Below are 27,222 nucleotides of genomic sequence, written 5' to 3' on the forward strand. Positions count from 1 at the left end.
CGCCTACTTCAACAAGACTGGTTGAGGCGGCGGAGCCCCGCGGGCTTTTCCCTGGAAAACACGTAGAGGCAGATGCCGGTCCCCGGAGCCGGCTACCTCCCTCACCCCGGGAGGGACTGCACTTCCAACCAAGTACGTGCCGAGTATGACGCCGCAGGGGAGTGTATTTCGGCCATACGGCAGATATTCCTGTTTGGCACTTAATTACATATACTGACTTCTATTTTTCTCAAACTTTTGAGGTCGCTTGTGGAGGCCGCTTAGGTTGCCGGCACTCTCCCTCAGACCCTTCTGCTTCTCTTTAGGAGAAATACTAATTAATACCGAGGAGTGTTTAATAATTGTACCTACCTCACGGGGTTGTTGGGGATTTTAAGCAACTTAATACCTTAAAAGCTGTAGAACGGTGGCTGATACATATTAGGTTGAATTTTATGAAATTTCTGTTTTTGTAGATGGCAAACGCTCGAAAAAGGAAAGCATTTCTCATTTTGTACTGGATGATTTCCATCTTCGAAATATATAGCGTATAGCTGTACTATTTATTTTGTAAACGTCATCAAGGGTCCTATCGAGGGTGTGTGTGAGGTGGGCGAGTATAACTATGTATTTAAAAGAAAAAATGCTATTTTAAAATAACTCTTAATGGTTGACTAGAAACAATTTCCTGTATTTTAACTAAACGGTAAGCACTCTAGGAAGTTAACTATCATTAGCCTCACCACGGGTCCCTCTCCTGATGAGGAAACGGGAAGATCAGGACTAAGCCACTTGCTGGTCGTCTCCGCCTGAATAGTGAGATGCAAAGCTGGGACTTGAATGCAGCCAAGGTCTCTCCCACCCCGAGCCTACTGCCTTGCCCTGCGTTTCTGGTCGTGGCTGCCAAATTGCTCCCTGTTGTCACCCCAAGAACCATAAACTACAGTTCTGGGTCACATAATGTTGCTATAACTATACTAATGGCATAAATCTAGCTCTTTCCCATGGGCCCCTGCTGGGTCATGAAGCACCAGCCAGGCCCCGGGAATCATTTGCCGCCACAACCAGTGGGGCTGCTGTGGGAGAACTTTACATCCTGTCTACTTCTAGTAACTTCTACCCCAAAACTGCTCAGGGCAGTATGGGCGTGGCGTGGGAGTGTCTCCATTTTCAGTGCTACAGTTCTCGCGTGCAGGTTGGAAAACCAGGCTGAATTCTCCTATAGGCTCTCCACACAGACAACAAACCAGAGCTTTAACCCAGGGCCAAGATGGCTCACAGAAAAATAAGTGACTCTGGGAACCCACTGAGGAGTAGCAAGAGGTGGACCAGACAGCAGGAGCTAAAAATGACATTGACGGCCAGTAATAGCTCATTTTCAAGGAAGGCTTCCTGGGTGCAAGGCACTGGGCTAATTGGCCAAAGAGGTTGAATTGAAATGTGCCTGGGGTGATATCCAGGTAGGTATATGGGTCTGGATCTCAGAAGGGAGGCCAGGGCCAAGAATATAATAGATGTGATGGAATATTATGCTGGCATTAAAAAGTGCCATTTCCAAACAATAAAGAAAGGTGATAATAGTACCTTCCAGAAAAGGGCTTGAGGAAGAATAATTCAGGTAGAACTTGTTAAGAAAGATCTGGTACACAAACACCAGTTAATAAATATCTGTTGAATGAGTAAGTAAAACACATGAGGAAACACTAATGGTTTCAACATTGGAAGCAATATTAATAGCTACCATATATTAAGAGCTTACCATATAAGGCACTCTGCAAAATACTTTGCATGCTTTATTTCTTTTGATCTTTATCAGAACCTTATTGGAGAGGTATTATATTCCTAGTTTACACATGAGAAAACTACCTGAACTGAGGTAATTTACCCATGATCATAATTGGTAGAGATGCAATTTGCATCTAAGACTGTTTTAATCCAGATATCACCTAAGTTTGTTCTTCTATTCTTCCAGATCAGTCTTTTTCAAAGTGAGGTACTCTAACTCCAGAGGACATTTGGCAATGCCACAAGATTTTTTTGGTTGTCACAATTTGGGGGGACTCCTGTTTTCTATGGGTAAAGGCTAAGGATGCTATTAAACATCTCACAATACACAGAACAATCGCCCCCAAACAATAAAAAAATCCAGTATAGTGTCAAGGTAAAGAAATCCTTCTCTAGAACAATAGTTCTTTAATTTTTTGAGTTAAAACCCTCTATTAAGAATCTGATGAAACCAGCGGACTCTCTCCTCAAAGAAATGCATACATCCACAGAATTTTGCATATAGTTTTAAGAAGTTCATAGATAGACTTATCCAAAGCACATGTATGAACCCCAGATTAAATTAGCTCATCCCCCAGATTAAATTAATTTGTTGTAGATGTCACATAGGAAATCTAGACTGTGACCCCTCTGCCCAAAACTGGGCTGTGTCATTTTTGGCTACTCACAGAATGACTTTTACTGCACATTATCATGAAGCCTGTGTCCTATGCTGAGGGAGTTAGGAGAAACAGCTTTGAGGAACTCTGTCTTTGCAATAGAGATTTAGCTGACAAAGGTTCACACAAAGTCCTTTCTATGAAGACCCATGTGAGAAACATCTCTTACATTCCAGCACTCGTATTTCTCAAGGAAGACTGGTTTGTATTTTATTTTTTAATAACTTCCATTGTGTTTTTACTTATTTTGCAAGTAAGGCATATGCATCATAAAAAAGAAGTCAGAAACTGCAGATAAGTAGTGTGGTAGGCATAATTCTAAAATATCTCCCAGTGATTCATATCCTTGTAAATCCTCCCCCTTGGGCATGGATGAGACCTATGGATATGTTGTTATAGTATTCCCTGTGATTATATTACTTTACATGGCAAAAGGGATTTTTGCAGATGTCATCCCTAATCAGTTCTGTTCATCAAAAGGGAGATTATCATGGGTGGGACTAATCTAATGGGGGAAACTCTTAAAAGGGATCTAGAGGTTATAGATAAAGAGAGATGCTTTCTGTTGGCTTGGAAGAAAGCAAACATCCATGTTGTAAACTGCCCATGGGGCCATGTAGCAAGGAACCCTGGGTGGCCTCTGGGAGAGGAGAATGGTCCCCATCTGACAGCTAGCAAGAAAATAGGAACTTCAGTCCTACAACCACAAGCAACTGAATTCTGCCAACAAACTGAATGAGCTAGGAAGAGGATCCTGAAGAAACATGATCCAGCCAAGAACCATGGAACAGTTGACACCTTGATAGCAGGCTTGTGAAACCCCCAGCAGGAGATCATGCTAAGCCTTGTGTGGATTCCAGACCCAGAGATACTATAAGACAATAAATGTAACTACCACTAAATTTGTGGTGATTTTTAACACAGCAATAGAAAACTGGTACAAGCAGAAAAAAACACAAATTTTAACTTGCCATAATCCACTCACCCACGGCTTTCATATACTGCATATTGTTTTGTGATTTGCTAATTTTGTATTCATTAATATGTGATGAATATTTTTCTGTATCATTAAATATTCCACAATAAAATTTTCTAGAGGCTACATAGGATCCCATGTATGGGTATGATTTTTTCCTTTCTTAGACGTGTTGTGAATCATGTAACCAGTTGTGTTTCCTTCTTGGCGTTTGCTATTAGGTCTCTCAGAGCCAAATTTGAAGTTGGTCTGGCAATTGTACCTGGCCTTGCCTCACCTCACCTTTGTCTTCATCTCTTCATCTTATTTATCCTGCCCATATTCCTCACTTTGCAGTAACTTTTTCCTTACCTTATTGGGTTTTTTGTTTTTACTGTTTTTTTGGTTGTTATTACACTTAGCTATATTTCTTTTAATACAGCTATGGATCCTTACTTAAAGGGATCCTTACTTAAAGGGATCCATACTATTTTTTTATCTTGTCTTTTTTTTAATTGATGTATAGTTGATATGTAATATTACATTGGCTTCAGGTATACAACATAGTGATGTAATAGTTATCTACACTACTAAATGCTCACCCCAACTAGTGTAGTTAACAGTCAACATAGAAAGATGTTATAGAATTATTGATATTCTCTATGCTGTACTTCCATCCCTGTGACTGATTTATATTATGATTGAGACTTTTGTGCTTCTTTATCCCCTTCATCCACCCCAACCCCTTGCCAGTGGTAACCACTAGTCACTTCTCAGTGTCTTTGAGTCTATTGCATTTGAGTTTTGTTCATTTACTTTGTTTTGTTTTTTAGATTCCACATATGAATGAAATCATATGGTATTTGTCTTTCTCTGCCTCGCTTAAAGGCTTTTTTTGTCTTCCTTTGGTCAATACGTCATATAACAGTTTCTTACATAAATTAATGTTTAAATTTTTTTTGAACTAACATTAGACTTAAAGTTCACAAAAATAGAAGTTTCTCTATCTCCCTCACTCAACTTCCCCTAACGGTAACGTCTTAATCAGAGTACAATGGTGGGAATCAAGAAATTAACACTGATACACTATTACCCACCTAAAGTAAAGGCTCTATTCAAATTTCACCAGTTTTTCCACTACTGCTCTATTCTCCAAGATCCTATCCAGGATCCCTTTTAACATTTAGTTAATTCTCTACAGTCTTCTGCAGGGTATAATAGGTCTTTTTTGTTTTTCATGACCTTGACACTTCGAAAGAGCATCAGCCAAATATCCGTCGAATGTTTCTCAATTCTGGGTTGTCTTACGGTTTCTCATGATGGGACCAATGTTCCAGATGTATTTTTGTAAGCTGCATCCCCTTCTTTTTGGAATGGGGTGGAGATAGAAACACCAAGAAGTTCTGGCCTGTCTGCAGCCTGAGGCTTGGGGAGGTGACCTGACTCACTAAACATACCTGACCTGAGTGACCTGAGACCTGAGACTGAGGCCATGGCCAAGGTGTGTTCCAATGTGCCATCCTGAGGCACTGAGCCTGAATGAAAGCATGCTGCAGAGAACTATCTGAAATAACAGTGGGAAAGAACCTAGAACATCCTAGGAAATCACCAGAACTCATTCCCTTCAGGCCTGGAACTAAAGTTCTTTGAATTTACCCAGATGTCACTTGTACTGGAAGCAGACCAGAGCTAGAATGTCTACTTTCCTGTGACCTTGGGCAACTTAGCTTCTCTGAGCCTCAGTTGTCTCATCTGTAAGAATGTTTAAAAGTCCCTCTTCAATGGGAATTAATATTTATTGAGCACTCTCTATCTCCAAGGTGTGGTGTGACCTTGAAAAGGTTTTTACCGTCTATGGGTCTCCATTTCATCATCACTTAAAATGGGGAGAATAGGAAATGGGATTGCAAATAATAAAACCTAAAAGCACATATTTATCAAACTTTTACTGAGTGTTCATTTTTATATGCATGTATTCTCATTTAAGTCTCATGATTAATAGATTGTTATGCCCATTTGACAGTTAAGAAAATTGAGGTACCTAAAGCTAAGTAACTGACCAAGGACCACACAAAAATCCTAATAGAGATAGAGCCTGGATCCTAACCCCAGGTTTCTAGCTCTGGGTCCATGGTCTTCCAAAGATAGTGTGCAGCCAGCAGTAAGGGGCCTTGTCTACAGCAGGCACTGGAAAATGGCTATTTTTTGGCCTGCGTGCATGCTTGTGCCTAATTGGCAATATGCTGCCGTTTCTGTGTTCCTTACTGTGGTACATAGATTTGAGTCTTGAGCTGACATTCTTTATTAGTTTCCTAGGGCTGCCCTAACAAAGTAACACAAACTGGGCTGCTTAGAATGACAGGAATGTATTATCTCACAGCTCTAGAGGCTAGAAGTCCAAGATCAAGGTGTCAGCAGTGCCAGGCTCCCTCTGACACCTGTGCAGAGGATCCTTCCTTGCCTCTTCCAGCTTTTGGTATCCTCAAATTTTCGCTGGCTTGTGACAGCATTTCCCCCCGCCAATCTTTACATGGTGTTCACATCACCTTCCCTCTATACATGTCTGTCCTTGTATCCAGATGTCCCTTTTTCAAGGACACCAGTCTTGTTGGATAAGGGCCCATCCTAATGACCTGATTTTAACTTTATTACCTCTGTAAAGATTCTGTTTCTAAGTAAGGTCACATTCTGAGGTACTAGGGACCTCAATATCTCTTTTTTTTAGGGGACATATATGGGAAAATGTGCCCATATGTGTTCTTTACTCTAACACTCACAATACTACAGATACCAAATGTGTGGGTTTTCCACACCAACCAACTCTCCAACACCAGCTGGATGTCCTAGAATTCAATTCCATTCTGACACCAACTACAGTTAGTGCAGACCCCACAGGTTAAGGGCTTATCCCATGACACCTCCCCCTCCTTTAGATGCCAATCTCAAGTCCAGGTTGTCATCTGTACTTCTCACCTACTGGCTATAAATCAGGGCTCATGTGATCTCCTCCTAGGGTTAGATAGCTTGCTGGAATGGCTCACACAACTCAGGGAAACACTTAGATTAACTGGTTTATTATATAATAAAGAAGACAGATGAAGAGCCAGATGAAGAGATCAATACGTGGAATGAGGTCTGGAAGGGTCTAGGGAGCAGAAGTTTCTGTCCTGGTAGAGTAGGAGTGCACCATTTTCCAGTCATGTCTGTGTGTTCACCAATCCAGAAGTTCTGAAACTCATACTTTGGGGATTTTTAGGAAGGCTTCCTTACGTAGGTATAATGGATCATTAACAATCTCCAGTCCCTCTCCCCTTCCAGGAGGATGGAGGGATGGAGTAAACATCCCAAGCTTCTAATGATGACTTGGTCATTCTGGTGACCAGCTAACCAGGCCCCATCCAGGAGCCCACCAGTCATTGCATCATTCTAACAAAAGTGATTCCTATCACCCAGGAAATTCCAAGGTATTCAGGAGCTCTGAGTCAGGAACCAGGGTCAAAGACCGAATAGTTGAACAAAAAGTACTTCTAGTTATCTTATCACTTAGGAAATTACAGAGTTTTGGGAGGAATGGAATGGGGGTTGGGGAGTCAGAAACTAAATATATATATTTTTACTATTATTTCACAGGACACAATTCAACCCATAATACTGCCCTACCAAGAATGGACTCCAGGAGCCATATTTATGCCAGGATAGTTGGGGGACCCATAAAAGTCACATTTTCTGGGAGGATGCCTTCTGTAAATTTAACATGATTCAAAATTTTATATTCCAATACCCTTTTCCCCATGGGAATTAATGTACAGTAGGAGATGAAATGTGCTTGCACAACTCATAAACATACCATCTTACCATGTTTTAATTTTTGATGCTATTTTGTGTCTTTGCAGCATTATTTCTACCCACACTCTCCTAAATGAACAGCACCACCTGCCATGTCAGTCGTTCAGTCTTCGTGGTGTTTTACCACGTCCAACAGCCACTCCAAAGGTATCGTTTTGGGGGAGTATTTTTCAGCACTAACATCTCTACTTTGTGGGTTCTAGAATGATGCTGTTACAGCTTTTTTAAAGTGGTTTATAATGATAGAATATGGCAAAATAACAGCTCAATAGTCACAAAAAGTAGTTGCTACATTCCAAAGCCCGCTAACGGTGTGATTTGCTCCACAAGGACACAGCATATGGTCATTTGTTTCCTGGGTACTGTGGCGCTACCTTGTGGCAGTAGCATTCATCCACCCATTAATTCATTCCATCCCAACAACTTTGAAATTGTTCAATACCTAAAGAGTTAAAGTGTTTTCTTTTTCTGGCATTTGTATGATTTCCAATTTATACGTAAAGTGGCATTTTGTTAATGTTTTAAGGTGGCACTGCAAAGTCACATAATTCATGTCTGTATATGACACATGCTACACAAAGACTTGGCAATGTGACTCAGACCCCAGCCGAGACATAAAAGCTGTCTTGTCCCTGTCACTCCTGTTTGAGGATCCCATAGGAGCTGGGTTGTGCAATTTTCAGAAGCAGCTGGGCCCGAGCACAAAAGCCCATCAATAAGGAACAGGTGACACTGTCACGGCTGGGTAATTTGTCTCTTTGCTCTTCTGCAGCCTCTTCAGTGATGATCTGTTTGTCCCAGAGAATAGATGGTGGCAGGTTTGTCCATCTATTACACTTATGAACCTGCCTTCTCTTCTCTCCCTGGCTCTGCCCATCTGTCTTTGTCCCTGGATTCTCTCATTTCATTTCACAGGTCAGGCAGCAGGCCTCAGAATGAGTTATGAAGGTGGATTCCATGAAGGCAGCTTTGGAAAGGGAGGAAGGGAGAAGGAGAGATGGGTCAGCTCCCTGCAGAGAGGAGAGGAATGGACAGGCTCATGAGAAAGAGATGTCACAGCCCCAGTGGTTGGGGGGAAGGGGCCTCAAAAGGGAAGGGGAGGGACAGATTCTGGGACAGAAGACAATGACACTGGGGAGGCCTGCTCATAGAAGATGGCTGAGTCCAATTCCAATAGTTAAGCTGGGCCTAGTACAAAACCTAATTGTGGTAGCCAGCCTCCAAGATGGCCCCCATCATTCTTCAATAGATATTTTTATACTCTTGTAAAAATATTTATAACCTTATAAGCCCCCTGCCACACTGAACAGGGCTGACATGTGTAGCCAATGGAATATTCAGAAATGACAGTGTGACTTCCAAGGCTTAGTCATAAAGGCTGTTGAAGTTTCCACCTTACTATCTCTTGGATCACTCACTCTGGGGGAAGGCAGCTGCCATGTAGGGAAGACACCCAGAAAGCACCTGGAGAAGCCCATGTGGCAGGAACTGAGGCCCCCCAACCAGTAACCAGCACTAACTTGCCAGGTGTGTGACCCATTTTAGAAGCAAATCACACAGCCCCAGTCAAGCCTCCAGACGACCACAGGCCAGGTTGACATCTTGACTGCAACATTATGGGAGACCCTGAACCAGAACCAGCCCGGCTAACCACTCACTCCTAGATTCCTGACCCATCTGGAACCATGTGGGATAATAAATGTTTATTGTTTCAAGCTGCTAAATTCCGGGGTAATTTATTCCACAGTAATTGGAAATGGTCTAATTCCCTATTTGTGGAATTGTTGTCTTAACATCTATCTGGTTTGCTGCCCCAAATGCAGGGTTCATGGGGTAGGCACCTGTTTATACCAGGTGCTCAGTTAACCAGTATTGCCTATTACTGAGTGCCACAAAGAAAGCCCCTATGCCCCACTCCTTCAAGCAGGGTAAATTGAATTACATAATCAAGGAAACGATTCTGGGATGAAGCAGTTGTGTGCCCTGGGGAGAGAGACAGGGCCACAATTAGGATGACCAAACCTCCTGGCTTCCCCAGGGCAGAGGGGGTTTCCTGGGATGGGGACTTACAGTGCTAACGCTGGTAAAGTATGGGGTAACCTGGGATGAGTTGGGCACCCTAGCTGGGGTAAGGGGTGGGTCTCGAGCTGCAGTTTCAGTGAGCTGTGACATTGTTGCTCACATGGCATGGTTCGAGGGAGACCCATCTCCCACCTCTCTGGTCAGGGGTGGAAGCATGCTTCTGGAGCCCCCTACTTTGATCCTTCTGCCTCACTTGAGTTGGGGGGAGATGGGAAAACCCTCTTGGAAATGCCTAGACCAGCATAAGGAGGCTGCAGGTCTGCCCTCCCTCATTCTCCCCCGCAGAGGTGGCCAGAAACACCACGGATTTGGTGAGGACTCCCACCCTGGATCAGGAGGGCCTGCCCCTCCCTGTCTGTGGGTCCTGGCTTTTTGAGGCTCCATTGCCAAGTACCCTCAGTGCGTGGCTATGCAACCTTTGCTGGCATAACTCAGTGACAGGTCACCAAGGCTCCTTGTTCTTTTGTTGGAAAAGTATTCCTGTACTGAGTAAGAAACTGCCTCCACATCATCACTTAATTATATTTGATTGTACTGAATAATTCTAACCCAGTTCTTCCTGTGTACACATTGCTTCCTCTGCCTAAGGTTCCTCTTGCCCTGCTTCCTTCTCCTGGCAAACTACTTATCACTGAAAGCCTAAGTCCAAAGTCAGGCCTCCTCTAAGGCCTGATGGAGCCCTTCACTTCCACCTCTCCACACCTGCGACACTCCTATCCTAAGGTAAGGGCAGCTCTACCGAAGGACACCAGTAACACCTTATTTGCAGCACCCCCATCTACTCCCCTGGGCTTTTGTTGACTGGCTGCAACTGGGAACTCTGACTATACCAGCTTCCAGAATGACCTTTTGGTCCCTCTGATAATGCCAAGGAGCCACTGGGCCCAGCTGTGTCTCTAACCCCTCTTGTGCTCTTTGTTAAAGACAGAGCAGGCCTCAGGCTCACAGCATGAGCTACAGGGCAGCGGCTATACTGATGTTTCATTGCATTTATTTTAATGATTCTACCTGTTTGTGACAATTGATTCAGGTTTTCTATTTATCATGATGATATAGTTTCCTTTTAAAACAAATCACAGATTACATGTTCATAGTGCAAGCATCACTTTCTTAAAGAAGTCATCACTGACTCTCAGAGTCTATTCAGGACCTCCCTTTTTCTCTTCCCCTCCCACTGTAAGTCCTCATACTTCCCATACTTCTTCATTTGCAATGGCAAAAATATTTTTGAGTGTATTTTTCACTTATTCAGTTGAGTATTTAATGTGTCAGGCAGAAGATGTAGGGGAAGGAGGACCAAGGGGCTCCCTGCAGGGGCTAAAAGTTAGTGCTGATTTGATTTTGTTGTCCCTATCAGGCCTTAAGTCCCAGGAGGGCTGGGGGCTTGCTGTTCTGCCCACCTTTGGTGTCTCATTTAGCACAGGTCCTAGCCAGGGAAACTCAATATTTGTTGAGGGAATCACAAATTAAAGCCTACTCTTCATTTCCCCAGCCCAAGCATTCCAGAAGGGATCCACGGGTCAGGTGGTAGATATTCTTCTGGGTGGTGTGCATACATGTATCCATGTCCCTCTGGAAGCAATTAAGGACCCTTGTCCTTGCCGTGCAGTCTGCAGGCTCTTGGCCCCGGCAACCTGGGGGATTGTAGGCTGAGAAGGGATTAGTTTGGAAGACAGGCAAAAGAGCTAGGCAGGTGGGAGGAGGGGCGAGGTTCCCAGGAGGTCCGGGCAGAGAGGGGAATGGAAAGGGGAAAATGGAGAAAAACCGTCCCTGTGGCCCAGGGCCTTGTCACTTGTTTTCAGTTGTTAGGGGGTTTGTTCCTTTGATGTGATAAACATCGCCTGTAGACCCCCTCCTCCCCAGAAAAAAGCCCAATTTCAGGGGTCTTACTGACGCTCGGCCTAATCCTTGAATGCCCAGTTAAGAATCCCCGGTATTATTGTTCAACAGTCTTGTTTTACCTCGGTGGACCCTGAGGCCCAGAGTGGGTAAACGGCTCGCCCAAAGTCACAGAGCAAGTCAATAGCAAAGTTGCAGGGGCTCAGAGGACAAGAACGCCGACTTCCGCCCAGCTTCTGAGGGTTGGGGTACCGCGAGGCAGGCAACGCCTACCTGGCTGTGTGCGGAGGGAGGCCAGCAGGGCTGTGGGCGTGGCTTACTGGCACCCCGCCTCCGCCGGGCGGGGCCTTCAACCTGCACGGCTCCAACATGGCTCCGCGGCTGTGTAGCATCTCTGCAGCGGCGCGGGTGCTAATGGGGGGCCCGGGGCCCCGCGCTGGGGATGCGGCTGCTGCGCGGTGAGAGCCGGGCTGGGCGGGGACGGCGGGCGCGGGAGGTGCAGGGGCGGGGGCCAGGGTCTGGGCCCAGGGGATGGGCAAAGACTCCGGCTTGGAATGTATGGGTTAGTGGCGAGGGCAAGATCTAGGCCTGGGGAAGAGTTCTGGGCAGAGTGGGGGTAATGGGAAAGGTATGCGCAGGGTCTTCGTCCTAGTGGGTTCCTGGCTCGGGGCAGAGAATGAAAGATGGGGTGAATGGGAGGGGCAGGTCCTGGGACCTAGAGAGTGAGAACCGACCGAGGGCAGGAGGAGGGGCCCCTTCCCCAGGCCTTCGCGGTGATTGTGAGATAGCACCCACTGGGGGCTTCTAGAAGAGGCAATCCTCCCTTGGGAAGTTCTGGGAGGGAGCAGTTGGGGATCCCCAAGGGCGATGCCCATGCACAGACCCTTTACTCCCCAACACCAAACAATACAGGGGGGCCTGGGGAGGGATGGGAGTTGCCCAAGGTCACTCCCCCTGCTGTTCCATGGAAGTACTGGATCTGGACCCAGGTCTCCTGACACCCCATGCTCTTTGTACCACAACTGGTGGCCTCCTGGGAGAGGGAGGCTGGCAGGGCCATGCATTCAGCCTGGGCATTTGTCTGGCCCCTGCTCTGGGCTGAGGCAGAGCTTGGCCTCTCTGACTGGCCCTGGGCAACCCTTCCCTTATCTGGCTCCAGCGCCCTGTACTTCCCCCATCTCTGCACTTATCACCCCATACATGTATGCCCATCTTCCCTTCTAGACCATCACCTCATTTTTCTGTTTCCCAGCCTCTAGCACAGGGGTCAGGACGGTGTGGTCTGGTCAAAGAACTTTTGCCAGAGAAGTGAGGACACCTGTCCCTGCACCTGTGGAAAGGAAGTAGGGATCCTGCCTGTGCAGCAGCTCAGGTGCGAAGCCTTAGAATTCTGTTAGACCTGGCCATGAGATGTTAGAGCACAGCACAGTGGGGCCTTTGGAATTTGTAAAAGAGGAATTATGTATGTGCTCTGACTGCCCAACAACTGGAGGGAAAGCTGATGTCATGGAAAGAGCTTGGAATTTGCCTGGCACCAGTAAATCTAAGAAGCCTGGCTTACTGAGGTGACCTTGGGTGAGTCATTTGACTTTCTGAAGTCTCAGATTCCTCATCTGTGAAATGGGGTGGTAAAATAGTGTTGAAGATTTAAAAAGGTTTTAGTCCCTAGTGAACATGGAACAGATGCTGCTCCTTGCTCAAGCTTCTATTTCAAACAGTTTCTGTGTGAGCTCCATGGGCTGAAAGGGCCTCAAGGACCCCTTCCCTGAGCCCCTTGTTTTCCAGATGAGGAAATGGAGGCTGGGGGTGGAACCTCACTTTTGGAGAGTTACAGCATCTGTAGGTGGTAGAGCCATTTGTGTGACAATCCAGAAGTCAAAAAAGAGCATGGGACATAGAGGCAGCCTACTGCTCCTCACTCCCCCACTTGGTAACCTTGGATGAGGCACTGAACTCTGTGAACCTCAGTTTCCTCCTCTGTAAAGTGGGGCTGGTGGATCACCTGCTGGATGTTTTTTTACAAGATTGCTGTGAAGGTACTTGGATTAACACAAGCCCCTGAAGGACTGCTTCACAGTTATTTTCGCCCTTCCCTCTTTGGATATCTGAGAATATTCTTCTGTGCTGACTAGAGCAGCTGGCTGCAGCCCTTCTGGCCTCTGAGGTTCGGGACAGAGCGTGGGCTTTGAAATCCGATGGATCTGAATTGGAATCCTCTTGGCTATAAATTAACTGTCCTTGATTAAGTCAGGGAATATCTCTGAGTCTCATTTTTCTCAAAAGCATTGTGAGGATTCACTCACAGCACTTGGCAGGTGCTCAATAAATAGCCGATAGTGTTACTGCTGCACCAGTAGTCCTGTTGTTAACCGAACTTAAATTCCTCTAGTTCTTCTAGTGTGTCACCTAAAGACACAATTCTGGAACAATAAACAGAAATGTGGTCCCTTTCTAAAGTCAGTCAACTCAAAACACAAGAGTGTTTCGGAATGTGCATAGAGCTGAGCGTCCTAGCTTATAAGTCTAGAACATTCTGGAGCAGTTTCATGTGAGGAGGCATCAGACTGTTGATCCCCCTATTTTAGAGTGCAAATGTATCATCTATTGAAAAGTTCTAATCTGGAACAGATATTATTGAGCAACTCCCATGCCAAAGAGCACTGTACTGGGTACTCTGGGAGGGGGGAGGATATTAGCTAGTGGCTTCTGGTATGGCTGGGGAGACAAGACATATTCATTTGAAAATGATGGATGGGTTGAGGCAGAAATACGAGAGGTGTTCTTGTGGAAGGGGCTGAACTGGTCCAGCTGGGGCAGCTCCTTCCTGCAAATTAGACAAAGCTGTATTTTGTTTTTCTAGGCCTAAGAGGCATTCTTAATAAAGTTGAGATACCAGAATCTTTGGCATTTTTGAGATGACTTACTGAGATTACATGGAAAAAGAAAAAGAAAAAGAAATTGAGACGGCTGTAGAGCAATGATTCTCAAACTTGAGCGCGTATCAGAATCCCTGGGTGGGATTGCCAGGCCCACCCTCAGAGTTTCTGGGACAGGGCCTGAGAATTGCTTAGGTCACACTAATGGCTGTGGGTTTGAGAACCACTGTAATAGGGAATCCTGGCTCTGTGATTACCAAATTTAAAAGGGCATTGACTCTGGAAAGCTTGGCAAAGTAGATGAGAGCTCGAATCCCAAGTGGAGACATCCAGCCTTTGTTTTGTACTCAGTGGGGAGCCACAGAAGATAAGGAAAAATGGGGGAAGATGGAGCTGGGAGATAAATTAGGAGGCAGGAGCCATGATTTTAGCTGCATTGCTATGCCAGACCCTTTCTCTAAAAGGTCCATCCTATTGTCCTTATTTTACAGATGAGGAATATGAGGCTCAGAGAGACAGCTGAGCTGGGATTAGCACTTGGATTTGGCTAGAAACTGTGCTCTTAAACACTAACTCTGCTGTGGTGGTGGGGATGGAAAGGGGCCCTGAGCCCACACTCTGAGCCAAGGTCCACTCTGTCTTCCTTACCTTCCAGCTTTCATCATCTTCAGGCAGCTCTGTCTTACCTGCCACTCCTCATTCATTTCCCGGATGTGGACTGAGCACGTGCCATGGGCTGGCCCCATTCCAGACATGGGGAATACAGCAGGGACATACAGGACAGATAAGATCCCTGTCCTTGTGGGGCTGCTTCTAGTGAGGAGCCAATAAACAAGGCACACAATAAGCAAATAATAATAATAAGTATAATGTGTTGGAAGGAGCTAGGGAAAAAATGAGAGAGCAGGGTGAGAGAGGTTGGGGAGGTCAAGGGTAGGAGAATGTTGCAATTTCACTGAGAAAGTGAAATTTGAACTCTTGAAAAGATACTGGCTTCGAGTTCAGACCTGTTGTGGGATCTTGGACAGGTTCTTTACCTGTGTTGGGCTTTACCTGTAGAAAAGATCTGTGGAGATAGGCTGCTCCACTCTGCTCATTTGACTCGTGGGGAAACTGAAGCCCACAGGCAGGAAAGATAAGAGAGTGATGGGAAGAGATGGGAGCCCATGGGAGCCCCTGGATTCCCCCCTCCATTCCCCAGCACTCCAGCCCCCAGGCTCTTTCTTCATGTCTGGCCACTTGGCTGTTTATCTTGGTCAGTACTGATGTTGTACTGATGTTAATAAATTACTCAAAGCCCAATCCTGGAGCAAAGGTCTTCGTTGACAAATAGCTACTCTACTGTCTGCCATGACCCCTGCCAGGGGAAGCAGCTCATCTATGTTCAAACCAAAGGTCAGGTCTCTGCCAGTGGCTTTGTTGAAACACCTAGTTCTTCACACTATCTGACTGATGCTCCCCACGTTGGCTCCCCACCTGAGGTGGGGGGCTGGCTTTGGAGGAAAGAGCTCTGGGTTGGTTCCAGCCTCAGCTCCGCCCCTGGTTTGCTGTGTGACCTTGGGCGAGTTCTTTAAAATCCCTGACCTTCTATTTTCTCATCTCAAAAATGGGGACACTAATAATATCAACATACAACATCATTACCTAGATTCGGCAGGATCATGCTCCAGAAAAGTTGATCACTGATTTCCTGGCACAGAGGATGTCCTCAGTGAATCATATCTATAGCAAAACTCCTTTATTATGGTCCAAAATTTTCACAGACCACACTGCCCATCTGATAATAGTTCTCTTTTTGTGTTTTGTTAATGAAGCAAATAGATGCACAATGACAGAAAGCCTTTGAATTCAGAAACAGTTAAAACAATTTTTTTTTTAGCTGTACAAAAAACTAAAAAGTAAAAAAAAATTTAACCATTTCCCTCTCCGCTCATCCAGATAAGCAGTATTGGGTTTCAGATACCCTTACCCATCTTTCTCTGTGCTCATACAAATGCATCACTACTTTAAGATGCTTTTTTTATTTCATTGGTCCCAGTACTGGTCCATATTTTGGAAAAAAAGTAGTTATTTGATTTGCAAGACATTTATTCTAGCCACAGAAAGGACTCAAAAAATAATAGGACTTATGGATGCCCAAGGGTCCACTGCTAGGCTCCCTGGAAGAAGTCATCCAGTGAGAGGCTTTCTTTTCAAGCCTGGTTACAAGTTCCACCAATGCTGTTAATCAAGATTTAAAGCCTCTGGCAGCCTAAAAATAAGCCCCACCTCTGCTGGGACCTCATGTGGGGAGTACCATTATGGTCTGGCAGGACTTGATGGCAGGTCCCTCAGCTCTGAACAAAGCCCATCATTTATTTATTACTTCTCACAGCATCCTATCAAGGTGCACAGGGCAGATATTTTATTATATTTGTGAATTAAGTGTTGGTCAGATGAATGGGTGACTCGTGCCTTGCGAGGCCTTTTACTCTGTCTGTCTTTATCTGCCGTATCAGCCCTGGAGATTCAGATACTGGTCAGATCACATCCTCTAGAGAGCTTGTGCATATTGCCAGAGGCCAAGTTCAGGCTTGCTCTCCTGGGCTCCCCCAAAGACCTCTGGCTGTAAAAGGCCTGTTTCTTCCAGAGAACTGTGACCTCGTTAAGGACAAAGCTTGTCTTTGGCTCTCCATTTTTAAGGGTTGGAAAGGGACACAGGCCAAGTGTAGTGTGAGCGCTGGGGAGGGTGGTGAGTGTGGCTTTCTCGGCAGAGGAGACAGAAATTGCAAAGAAAGCACAGAGTAATAGAGCCTGGTGTGTCCAGGAAGGAGGATATTGTTCTGGAGAATAGGATACATGGGCGGGGAGGGGACCGGAGGGGAGGCCAACAAGATAGGCTGGGCTATCAAGGGCTTTGGACATCAGGCAAGGTGGGTTTAGAATTGATTCTTTTGACAAGGGGCTGCAGATGTGTGGCCAAAGTAGAGGACCCCTTGGAAGGGGGTGAGGTGGAGGCAGGGAGGCTGGAGAGAGGTGGGATGTGGGGCTGCCTCTCCTGGTCTCCTGGGGCCCTGCAAGGCATCAAGAAATGAGCTGGGCAGGCTGAATTTCTGTAGAAACGACCAGGTCTGCTCGGCTGGCTCCAGTGACATTTCACACACTGGAGCCACCACTGGATTCCATGGCCCTGTTCCCAGAAATGTGGGTTACCAGCCTGGGGAAGCAGGGCATCTGAGCAGATGGAAGAGCCAGGGCTCTTCCAACCCCTGCATGTCCCCCTGAACTCTTCTGTCCTGCAGCTTCTATTCCAAGGACAATGAAGGTAGCTGGTTCCGCTCCCTCTTTGTGCACAAAGTGGATCCCCGGAAGGATGCCCACTCCACCCTGCTGTCCAAGAAGGAGACCAGCAACCTCTACAAGATCCAGTGTGAGTGGCTGTTGAGCTGGCCCGGCCGTCCCTCCCAGGGTCTCTGAGGCCCGTAAGGCTCCAGCTGAGACATGAAAAGGGCTGACACATCCCCAGCTATCCTGGGAGCCCTGGTCCTGTGGGGCTTCTCCCACCCCAGCTCCCTGCAGACACATGTATCCTCCATTTCACCTCCCATTCTCTGTCCTCTGTTGCAGTTCACAATGTGAAGCCCGAGTGCCTGGATGCCTACAACAGCCTGACGTGAGCACCCCACTCCATCCACCAGTCCTAGCCCTGCTGCGGTGGGGTACTCTATCCCAGCCCCCTGCCCCTTGCAGAAATCCAGGGCATGTCAATTCCAGAGCTAGAAGTCCTAAGGACATCTTGTCCAGCCTCTGCATCCTAGAGATAGGGAGACTGAGGCCCAGCCCTGAGGGCTTGAGTTGGAACCCTTATCTCAGAGGCCTTGGTGGCTGATGTGAGCCCTCCCTGCTCTCTCTGCTCCTCCCATAGGGAGGCTGTGCTGCCCAAGCTACACCTGGATGAGGACTACCCCTGCTCGCTTGTGGGCAACTGGAACACATGGTACGGAGAACAGGACCAGGCAGGTGAGGTGCCCACTTCTTCAGCTCCACTGCCACCCAGCCCAGGTCTCTGGCTCCTCTCACACCTGATTGCCCTCCACTCCCTGTCTTTCTAAATGCAGTCCTCATTAGCCCCATCCCCTGGTCAAATGCCTGCTGATGCTCCCTTCTGCCCTCAGGATGGCCCACGACGCTCTGGTTCCTTCCCTGCCCAGCCACTGACCTCCTCTTGCCACCTCCTCCTTGCTTACTGCGCTGTCCACCAGAACTTCCTTCCAGTCTTCACACTGTCACCCACCGGTTCAGACCGTTGTTCCTGCTCTTTCCTCTGCCTAAAGCCTTCTTTCTTCCTTGCCTGCTTTACCTGGCTCACTCCTCCACTCATCTTTTATTTTAGACATAACCTTTTCTTGGAGGCCTCCTCTGATTTCCCCCACCCAAGCTGGGCCAGGCACCTCCCCTGGCTTCCCCCTTCACAGCCCTGACTGTGTGCCCCATAATGTACTTGTCTGTCTCCCTTATATGGGTGTTAAATTCTGGGAGGGCGGGGCCCCTGCTGACTTTCTTTGCCACTGAATCCCCAGGATGCAGCACATATTTGGGGAATAAACACATAAAATTATCTGAGCTGGTTCCTAACAGCTTCCCAGGGGTCCCCCCAGCCTGCCTTATGCCACCCCAACATACCCACCTCAGTTGGCATCAACTGTTAGGCTGGCACATACTGATTTTGGTTGACTCACAGCATCTCAGCTACTCACAGGGGCCTTGGCATTTAGACTTGCATTTTCAGGATGGTAACCACTAACCCCATGTAGCTATTTAATTTAAATTAGTTAAAATTAAAGAAAAGGAAAAATTTAGTTCCTTAGTCACACTAGTCACGTTTCAAGTGCCTACTCATAGACAGATGTGCCTTGTGGCTACCGTGTTGGACAGCACAACTATAGAGCATTTCTGTCACAGTAGAAATTCCTTTTGGGCAGTGCTGATTTAGACGCTGCCAAGCACACAGCACTGCCCTGGAGCAGCTCTGATAGAGGGCCCTGTAAGCTTCCCTTGAACACTTGTAGCAACAGGGAGCTCATTCCCTCAGAAGCGAACCTACCTCATCCTTTCACAGCTGTGATGATTGTGTCTTTAGAAACATCTGTCTCGCAGGTAGATAGATTCCCTTAGTCATTTATTCTGTTCAGTTATAGACATGGACACATCGCTAGGCAGATAAGAGCAACGTGTCTTCAGTTCCAGCCTGTACAGATTTCCCATATGAGGCATGACTCAGTGTATTTTTTGGGTTCTCTTGGGTGTGTGCTAGTTGGAAAACAAACTTCAAGGAATGGGATCCTGAGTTTTAAAAGTGTGTCCTACATTTTGTGTATCTTGAGGTGTTCTTCCCTGTATAGAATAAGCTGGGGAGGAGACTCTCTAGCCATCCCCTGGGAGTAGGGCTCCAGACTCTACATTGTAATGAATTTGTAAGAACCGCTGATCCATCCTCTAGAGAGACTCCATTGATAGTTAGAAAATTCTTCCTTCTCATGGGCCTAGGATGCCCTAGGCCCTGTCACAGTTCCCTGTTGGCCCCTCAGTGTTAGGTTAATCCCTCCTGCACAGGTCAGCATTCCTGGTCTTCATTGACTTCCATCTGTATAGCAGTCTTGCTGTTTCTCTGGGCAAAGAGGTCTTTAAACCACAGTGTCAGACCATTTTGCAAATGGGGAAATCAAGGCACAGATGGTATCAAAAGGCAGGTGAAGGACAGGGTGGGGATGGGAAGTAACAAGGGTCTAAGCTTCCAAACTGCTGGTCATCCAACTGCCCTCTGCTCTAAGCCTGCCCTATTGACTCTTTGGGGACATCCTGCCTTGTCTCGGCCTTATTCCCAAGGATGGCAAGACTGTTTCCTTTCTTCTGTTTCACAATAACTAGGTTTCTTTATTATTGGAAGGTGTATTAGTTTCTTAGGGCTGCTTTAAAGTATCAACTACTGGGCAGCTTAAAATCACATAAATCTATTCTCTCAAGTTTTGAAGCCCAGAAGCATGAAATAAAGGTGTTAGCAGGGCCGTGCTTACCAAAGGCTCTAGGGGAGAATCTTTTCTTGCGTCTTTCAGTTTTTGTTGGTTATCAGAAATCTTTGGCATTCCTGGGCTTGTAAATGCATCGCTCCAGTCTCTGTCTCCATTGTTACATAGCGTTCTCTGTGTCTCTTTCTTCACATGGTATCTTTTCTATGTCTGTGTCCAAATCTTCCCCTTTTCATAAGGACATCAGTCATTGAATGTAGGACCCACCCAATATGACCTTATCTTAGCTTGATTACATTTACAAAGACCCTACTTCCACATAAGGTCACATCCTGAGGTTGTGGGTAGGCAGGAGCTTGGGGAGAGAGGGAACACGTCACTCCAGTACAGAGGCCATGATAAAAAATTCAAACAGTACAAAGAGTATTTGGTGAAAAGTCACCCTCCTTCCTGCCTGCAATCCTCAGGTCCCAGTTTCTCTGCCCCAGGAGCATCTCCTTCACAGTCTCTCGGATCTCCATCAAGAGATGGAACGTAGACCAGCATGTCTGGTCATGTCCCCCCATCCCTAAACACATATGGTATCATATTGTACATGCTGTTCTGTTCCTTGGTTTCTTTTCTGAATTCACTCTCTTGGAATATTCCATCTTAGCCATTGGACCTACCCACTCCCTGTGTCCAGCCTGCCCCTCACAGACCCAGTGGTCAATTTTATGTGTGCTGTTGCTCCTTGATCCTCTTGTGCTATTTAAGGGAAGTTGAGAGGGTGCATTATTCCCATTTTAAGGTGGAGACATCGAGGCCTAGAAGTTCAAAGCCAACTGGCAGAGCTGGAGCTCAAACTTAGTTCTCTTGGGCTGTGTCTGGGGTTACCCCTGCCCAGCACTGCAGCCCACCAAGGCAGAGGGAGCTCAGAGACCTGGGGCACAGGCAGCCAGGCTGGAGACTGCCCCCTTACAGACACACTCAGCCAGCCTTGGGGTAAGCAGGGCAGGGTCCCAGTGGCTCCCTGACCTGTACCTCCTGTCCTCCCACAGTGCACCTGTGGCGATTCTCAGGCGGCTACCCAGCCCTCATGGACTGCATGAACAAGCTAAAAAATAACAAGGTATGTCAGCAGCCACTCGGCAGACCTCTCTGAATATTAGTTTGGACTCGGCCCTCTGCTGGGGGCTGCCACCGATGACCCATGGGACATAGTGCTGGGATAGGGGCACATCCTGGCTGCCATGCCCAGACTGCCCTGCCCACAGGAGTACCTGGAGTTCCGAAAGGAGCGGAGCCAGATGCTGCTCTCCAGGAGAAATCAGATGCTTCTTGAGTTCAGCTTCTGGAATGAGCCACAGCCCCGAGCAGGCCCCAACATCTATGAGCTGAGGACATACAAGCTCAAGGTGCCTCCCTCCCGCCAGATCCCTGCCTGCCTCCCACCTTCCCTGCCGCAGTGCTGCTTTACAGGTACCCCGAGGTGGGTGGGCCCTGTGCCCAACACCTGGACTGAGGCTTCTGGCCTCTCCTCTCCTCTGGGCTCAGAACAGAGGAGTGTACACACATATGCACACCCGTGCACACTCAGGTGCAAGTCCGTGGCCCCTGGGGCTGGGGAGACATGACAAGTTCCATCTCCACTGAGCAGTGACACTGGGAATCTGAAGTGGGGGCTCATTCCCATCTTCTCTCTGGTTCTCTTTCAGCCAGGAACCATGATTGAGTGGGGGAACAACTGGTGAGTGGCAGTGCTGGGGGGTGGGGGAGTCCTGCCCACCTGCCCACCAAGGCCCTGGTGGACTACCTTTCCTAGGGCCATATGTCAGGGAACTCAGCATCCTCTGCCCCTCCTGGATCAAGGAAAAGGATCCAACCAGGAGGTGAGGATCTCCTAGAGGACTGTGAGGCCTCCAAGCCAGTGGCTGTGCCTCCATCACCCCATTCCCTGATCATCTCTGAGAGCCGGGGGCCCTACCTCAGGCCCCTTCTTTGAAGTGTGCCTGAGAAATCAGCCTGGGGACACCTCAGAGGGCCTTCCGCACTGGCCCTGGCCTTGGCTTCACACTCTACTGCCATCCTCAGGGCTCGGGCCATCAAGTACCGGCAAGAGAACCAGGAGGCGGTGGGCGGCTTCTTCTCGCAGATAGGAGAGCTCTACGTTGTGCACCATCTCTGGGGTAGGCTGGGGACTCTCCAGGAGCCCTCTGCTAGTCCCCTTTCCCCAGTGTCACTCTGAGTAGACAAATCAAATTCATTAGTGCCCTTGTGGAGCTTATCTTCTAGCAGAGGGAGACAGTACCTCAGACATAAGATAACAGAAAAGATAATTTCAGATTATTCCAAATAATAAAGTGGCAGGGAAAAGTGATGGAGAAAAACATGGGAACCTACATTGGTGTGGATGGACAAAGAAGGCCTCTCTGAGGAGGTAAAATACAAGCCTAGCTAAAGGGTGAGGAGGAGCCAACTGTGAACTGCCAGGGAATGGCATTCTGAGTAGAGGCAACAGCACGTGCAAAAGCCCTGTGGTGGGGAAAGGCCTTCAGGGTTTTGAGAAATGCGAGAGGCCAGCGTGGAGAGAGTGGGGAGGAGGGTGAGGAGACAGGAGCAGGGCAGGCCTTGCAGGCTGTGGGGAAGAGTTGGGATTTATGTAACGGGGCTGCTGCAGCATTTTAGGCAGCATGACATGAACAGATTTGGGTTCAAATATGATTCCTCTGGCTGCCATGTGCTTTGCCAAGAGTGCTTTATAGGGGAGCAAGAGAGGAAACGGCATCAGAAAATGGTTATACTAGATCAGGCAGGAGAGGACGGTGGCCTTACCTAAGTTGGAGGCAGTGAGGCTGTTGATAAGTCTACAGATTCATTAGTTTGGAGGTGGAGCCAATGGGCCTGTGGATGAATTGTCTGGGGGAGGTGAAGGAGGGAGAAGAGAACTCAAAAACTCCCGATTCCAGCTTGAGCAGCTGTGGGTCACTTACTGAGACCCTAGGAGGAGCAGATTGAAGGGGTCCGAAGTGTGAATTTGGCCCTCGGAAGTGTTATATTAGAGACGCTGACAATCCAAGTGGAGATATCAGATGGGCTCTAGTTATGAAAGTCTGGAGCCCCAGGGAGATTTCTGGGCTAGAAACATAAATTTGGCAATTGTCAACAAATGTAGTGATTGGGTGAGATTATCAAAACAAACTGTTTACTAATAGTCTGAGGCATCAGGGAGGAAGAGACATCAGGGAAGGGTTTGGGACAGTGCAAGATGGGCCCTTCACTGGGTACAGGATTAAATCCTCTGTGTCTGAGGAATGAGCTAGTCCCTTTCCACAGCCTATAAAGATCTGCAGTCTCGGGAGGAGACTCGAAATGCTGCCTGGAGGAAGAGGGGCTGGGACCAAAATGTCTACTACACAGGTGAGTAAGTACCTCCTTGGGGAGCAGGGGTGTGGTGTCAGTGAGGCCCTTGGAGGTCATCTGCTAAAGAGCCCTGAGGATGGAATCCCCTTTGCAAGGAGAGTTAGCCTCACCTGATCACCTCCAGTAATAAGGAACTCACTTTTATTTTTATTTTTTGAGAGGGCATCTCTCATATTTATTGGTCAAATGGTTGTTAACAACAATAAAATTCTGTATAGGGGACTCAATGCACAATCATTAATCAACCCCAAGCCTAATTCTCATCAGTCTGATCTTCTGAAGCATGGTGAACAAGTTCTTACGTAGTGAATAAGTTCTTACATGGTGAACAGTGCAAGGGCAGTCATATCACAGAAACTTTAGGTTTTGATCACACATCATGAACAATAAACAATCAAGTCAGATATGATTATTCATTTGATTTTTATACTTGATTTATATGTGAATCCCACATTTCTCCCTTATTTATTTTTTTAAATAAAATGCTAAAGTGGTAGGTAGATGCAAGATAAAGGTAGAAAACATAATTTAGTGCTGTAAAAGGGCAAATGTAGATGATCAGGTCTATGCCTATAGACTAAGTATTAATCCAAGCTAGACAAGGGCAACAAAACATCCACGGATGCAGAAGATTTCTCTCAAAACAGGGGGTGAGGTTCTAAGCCTCACCTCTGTTGATCCCCAATTTCTCACCTGATGGCCCCCCTGCAACTGTGCCTGTCTTAGGTTGTTCCTCCCTTGAGGAATCTTACCCGTCTCTGGCTAACCAGCCATCTTAAGGACCTCACTTTTAGAACAAAAGTGGGTTTCTAACCTGGGGGCCCACTCTACATGATCCAGGAAGTCCTAGGTGAATGCTCTAGGGGACAGTAACACAGTCAGGCAGTCACTGCCTCCAAGAAGCAGAATAGCTGAGCATGCACTGTGACCTTACGCATGGTTTTTCACCTCACTGAGGCTGTTTCCTCCTCTGTAAGATGTCCAGGTGATAGTGCCTCCCTTGGAGGGCTGGAGGGAGGATTCTAGGAGCTAATTTTTGAAAAGTGTCTCACCCAGACTCTGGCAGAGGAAGCACACAGCAAATTTTTTCAAGCAAGCATTTGCTCATGGTGTTTGCCACTTTGCTGGGACCTAAGAACCACCTGGAGTATGTAGGTGTTGATGGGGGTGATGGAATCCTCACCCTGCACCAGGGACTGTGGTGGGCAGGTGGCCGGGGGCACAATGAACAGGAGCCCATCCCTGCCCTTGGGGAGCCTACAGTTGAGCGTCCACACTTAACAGCTAGTGTGAGGGAGAATGCACCTCCTGAAGGAGTTATTGGGAGCCCCATTCTTCAAAGTGTGGTCCCAAATGACAGTATCAGCATCCCTTGGAAGCTTGTTATAATTACTGAATCTCTACCCCTTTCCCCGACCCTCTGAATCAGAATTTGCACTTAATAATTACAGGTAATCTGTATGCACGGTGAAGTTTAAACATCTCTGAGCAGGAGGAAAGAGTCTAACCTCCTGGGTGACCTTGGGCTGACCCCCTCTGGGCTGCAGCTTTCCCAATCTGTAAAATGAGCCAGTTGAACTAAATCAGTATTTTTCCAACCTCAACCACTTCAGGACACCCTGGCAGCTTTTGTCCTGCCAGTATATTACTGCCATAATTATTTTCTTGATATTTTTCTTTAACTCCCCCTACTTTGGTCTTCACCTAGCTTTCTCCTGAGCAATGATATCTGTGAATCATTTTTTCTTTTACTAGATATTTTCTCACACCCACAGGAAAATTCATATGTGATTATGAAAATTAAGAAGTGTTGCATCTCATTGACCACCTAAGTCTCCTCTTATCCCACATTTTGGGAGATCTGGCTCTCTTCATGGGCTGTTCCAGGAAGGCAGTAGGGCTTTTCTTGTCTCAGCATTCCAGGCCACTTTCTCCTTCAAAGGCCAGTTTCAGAGGTTGGCTCACCTCAGTCCCCTCCGTGACCTCTGCCTTTCTCTCCGCAGTTCCCCTGGTGCGACACATGGAATCTCGGATCATGATTCCTTTGAAGATCTCACCTCTCCAGTGATACTGCCTGTGACTCCACCTCTTTCCCCTTCTCCCTCAGAGCAGCCATGGACAGAGAAGCTCCCAGTCCTATTGTCTTGGTTTTGTCTCAGATCTGGGAGGACTCTGAGGGCAGGGGATGTGGGTAGTGACAGCTGAAGGATGACAGGGTTCTGAGGACTTACAGCTCTGCCCAGATGCTTCCTACCTTCCCCAACCACCTCTTCTCCTGTGTTGGAAGCAGTTTTAATTTCTCTGAAGAACAGCAACCTTTTATGTCTTCTTACGTTTCCGCATAAGATTCCTTACCTCAAGACCACCAGCCCCCAATTAGCACTATGGAAATCCTCAGTTTAGCTTTAGTTGCACTAAAGATAGTATATGTCCAGTGATTAGAGGTGGATGGGAAGGGAGGAAGTCAAACCAGGCAGGCCAGGCTCTTAAGAATTATCTGGTATCCACTGGGCCACCCACTTGCTGGTCAGTCTGAGTAAAGTCCCTTTTCCTGGAGAAAACGCCTCAGGAAGTAAAGGGGAAAATCCTCAAAATCAGCAGGAGGTCTATATATTCCATCCAAAAAGCTGGGAAAAGGGATGGGAGCCAGGAAGGATCTGGGGGCAGAAAACAGAATGGAACAAGAACACAGAAGGTAGGACTTAAAATTCAAAACTTGGGGTTGAACTGCAGAATTTGGAATATAGAATTGGAAAGAACAGAAGTGACAAGACCACTTAATGAGGTTCCTAATTTAACACAGTTGGAAACAGACTCATCTGTTTTTCCCTACATAATGAAGTTGAGAACTTGAAATATGTAGTTCCAGCCCTTTTGCATGGGGAGTCTCCTACACTCCCTTCTTACCTCCTGCGGGCAAAGATACGGGCCGGGACCTGTATTTCCCTCATCCTGCCTTCCTTTCTGCTTTTTCACATTCATCAACCCTCATTCTCCTAGGCCACTGGGTGCGTGGAGTGGGTCATCGACTTTGGGGGCCTCCTTGGTGACCCCCACACCTCATGAACCTCTGGGTAGCTTGATTTTGCCTCCGTTTCAGGAAAACTTGTGCTGGAGTTGTTGATGGAACCAATTAAATATTTACAATAAACCATGGTGTCTTTTCTTCATCCACAAGGAACTCTGGCAGGTGCCAATGGGAGGGCCAGCTTCCCAGTTCCACCTGGCTGATCTAACCCCCCAAAAGTATTGTTATTCTTGAGTTACTCTCAGGGAGGACCCTCCCTTCCATGGCAGTAGGAACTGCCTTATAACCAGGGATTCGGGACACTGTAGTGTTTCTACCTCTAGATAAGTAGTATTTACACCAAGTGTCTTGAACAGTGGCTGTACAATTCGTACCAAGGGTAGAAAACACGTGAAGCTGCATTAGAGTTGTGACTGTTCTAGGCAAATTTGGCCTGAAATGGGGAAACTATTGATATGCCTATAGACAAATTTAAGATAGGGTTGAAGTCATCCCTGATTTGCTGCCCTCAATGTGGGATGTCAGAGTGACTATAAGAATCCAGGTTATGGAGGCAAATCCATAGGGGTTCAAATCTTGGCACTACCGCCGTCCTTGGGCATACGACAAACTCATTCAAATACTTGGCAAAGCGCCCACTAGTTGCTTGGCATTGCTTTAGGCACTGGGGAAAGTGAGTAAGGCATTTGCAGTCAAAGTTTCCTGGTTGTAGACGGCAGCGTGAAGGTGTTGGAGGCCGGAACGCTCTCTGGCAGTCCAGGGCATA

At 47.0% G+C, this 27,222-nt stretch overlaps 1 protein-coding gene across 3 annotated transcripts; it reads left to right on the plus strand.

Moving 5' to 3' along the window:
* Positions 1-26,579, plus strand: NIPSNAP1 (nipsnap homolog 1). Of its 3 annotated transcripts, XM_036908843.2 has the most exons (11): positions 1-132; positions 7,272-7,371; positions 17,303-17,430; positions 17,628-17,673; positions 17,926-18,020; positions 21,067-21,137; positions 21,283-21,423; positions 21,724-21,755; positions 22,100-22,194; positions 23,342-23,425; positions 25,432-26,579. In XM_036908843.2, exons 2-11 carry the CDS (start codon positions 7,298-7,300, stop codon positions 25,494-25,496), a joined length of 831 nt encoding a protein of 276 aa, XP_036764738.1. In that variant the 5' UTR covers positions 1-132; positions 7,272-7,297; the 3' UTR covers positions 25,497-26,579. The 3 variants fall into 3 exon arrangements, with proteins under 3 accessions (XP_036764738.1, XP_036764739.1, XP_036764737.1); XM_036908844.2 differs by lacking the exon at positions 1-132 and having other exon boundaries at positions 7,092-7,371; XM_036908842.2 differs by lacking the exons at positions 1-132; positions 7,272-7,371 and adding an exon at positions 11,464-11,603.
* The last annotated feature ends 643 nt before the right edge of the window (positions 26,580-27,222 follow it).

The sequence above is a fragment of the Manis pentadactyla genome, chromosome 14 (genome assembly GCF_030020395.1).
Source record: "Manis pentadactyla isolate mManPen7 chromosome 14, mManPen7.hap1, whole genome shotgun sequence".
NCBI classification, from domain to species: domain Eukaryota; kingdom Metazoa; phylum Chordata; class Mammalia; order Pholidota; family Manidae; genus Manis; species Manis pentadactyla.

Bases quoted from the DNA above. Each gene is read 5' to 3' on its own strand.
- NIPSNAP1 (XM_036908842.2), top strand. From the start codon at position 11,515: ATGGCTCCGCGGCTGTGTAGCATCTCTGCAGCGGCGCGGGTGCTAATG. The intron at 11,604-17,302 runs GTGAGAGCCGGG...TCTGTCCTGCAG, and splicing joins GGGGATGCGGCTGCTGCGCG to CTTCTATTCCAAGGACAATG. The intron at 21,756-22,099 runs GTGAGTGGCAGT...TGCCATCCTCAG, and splicing joins ATTGAGTGGGGGAACAACTG to GGCTCGGGCCATCAAGTACC.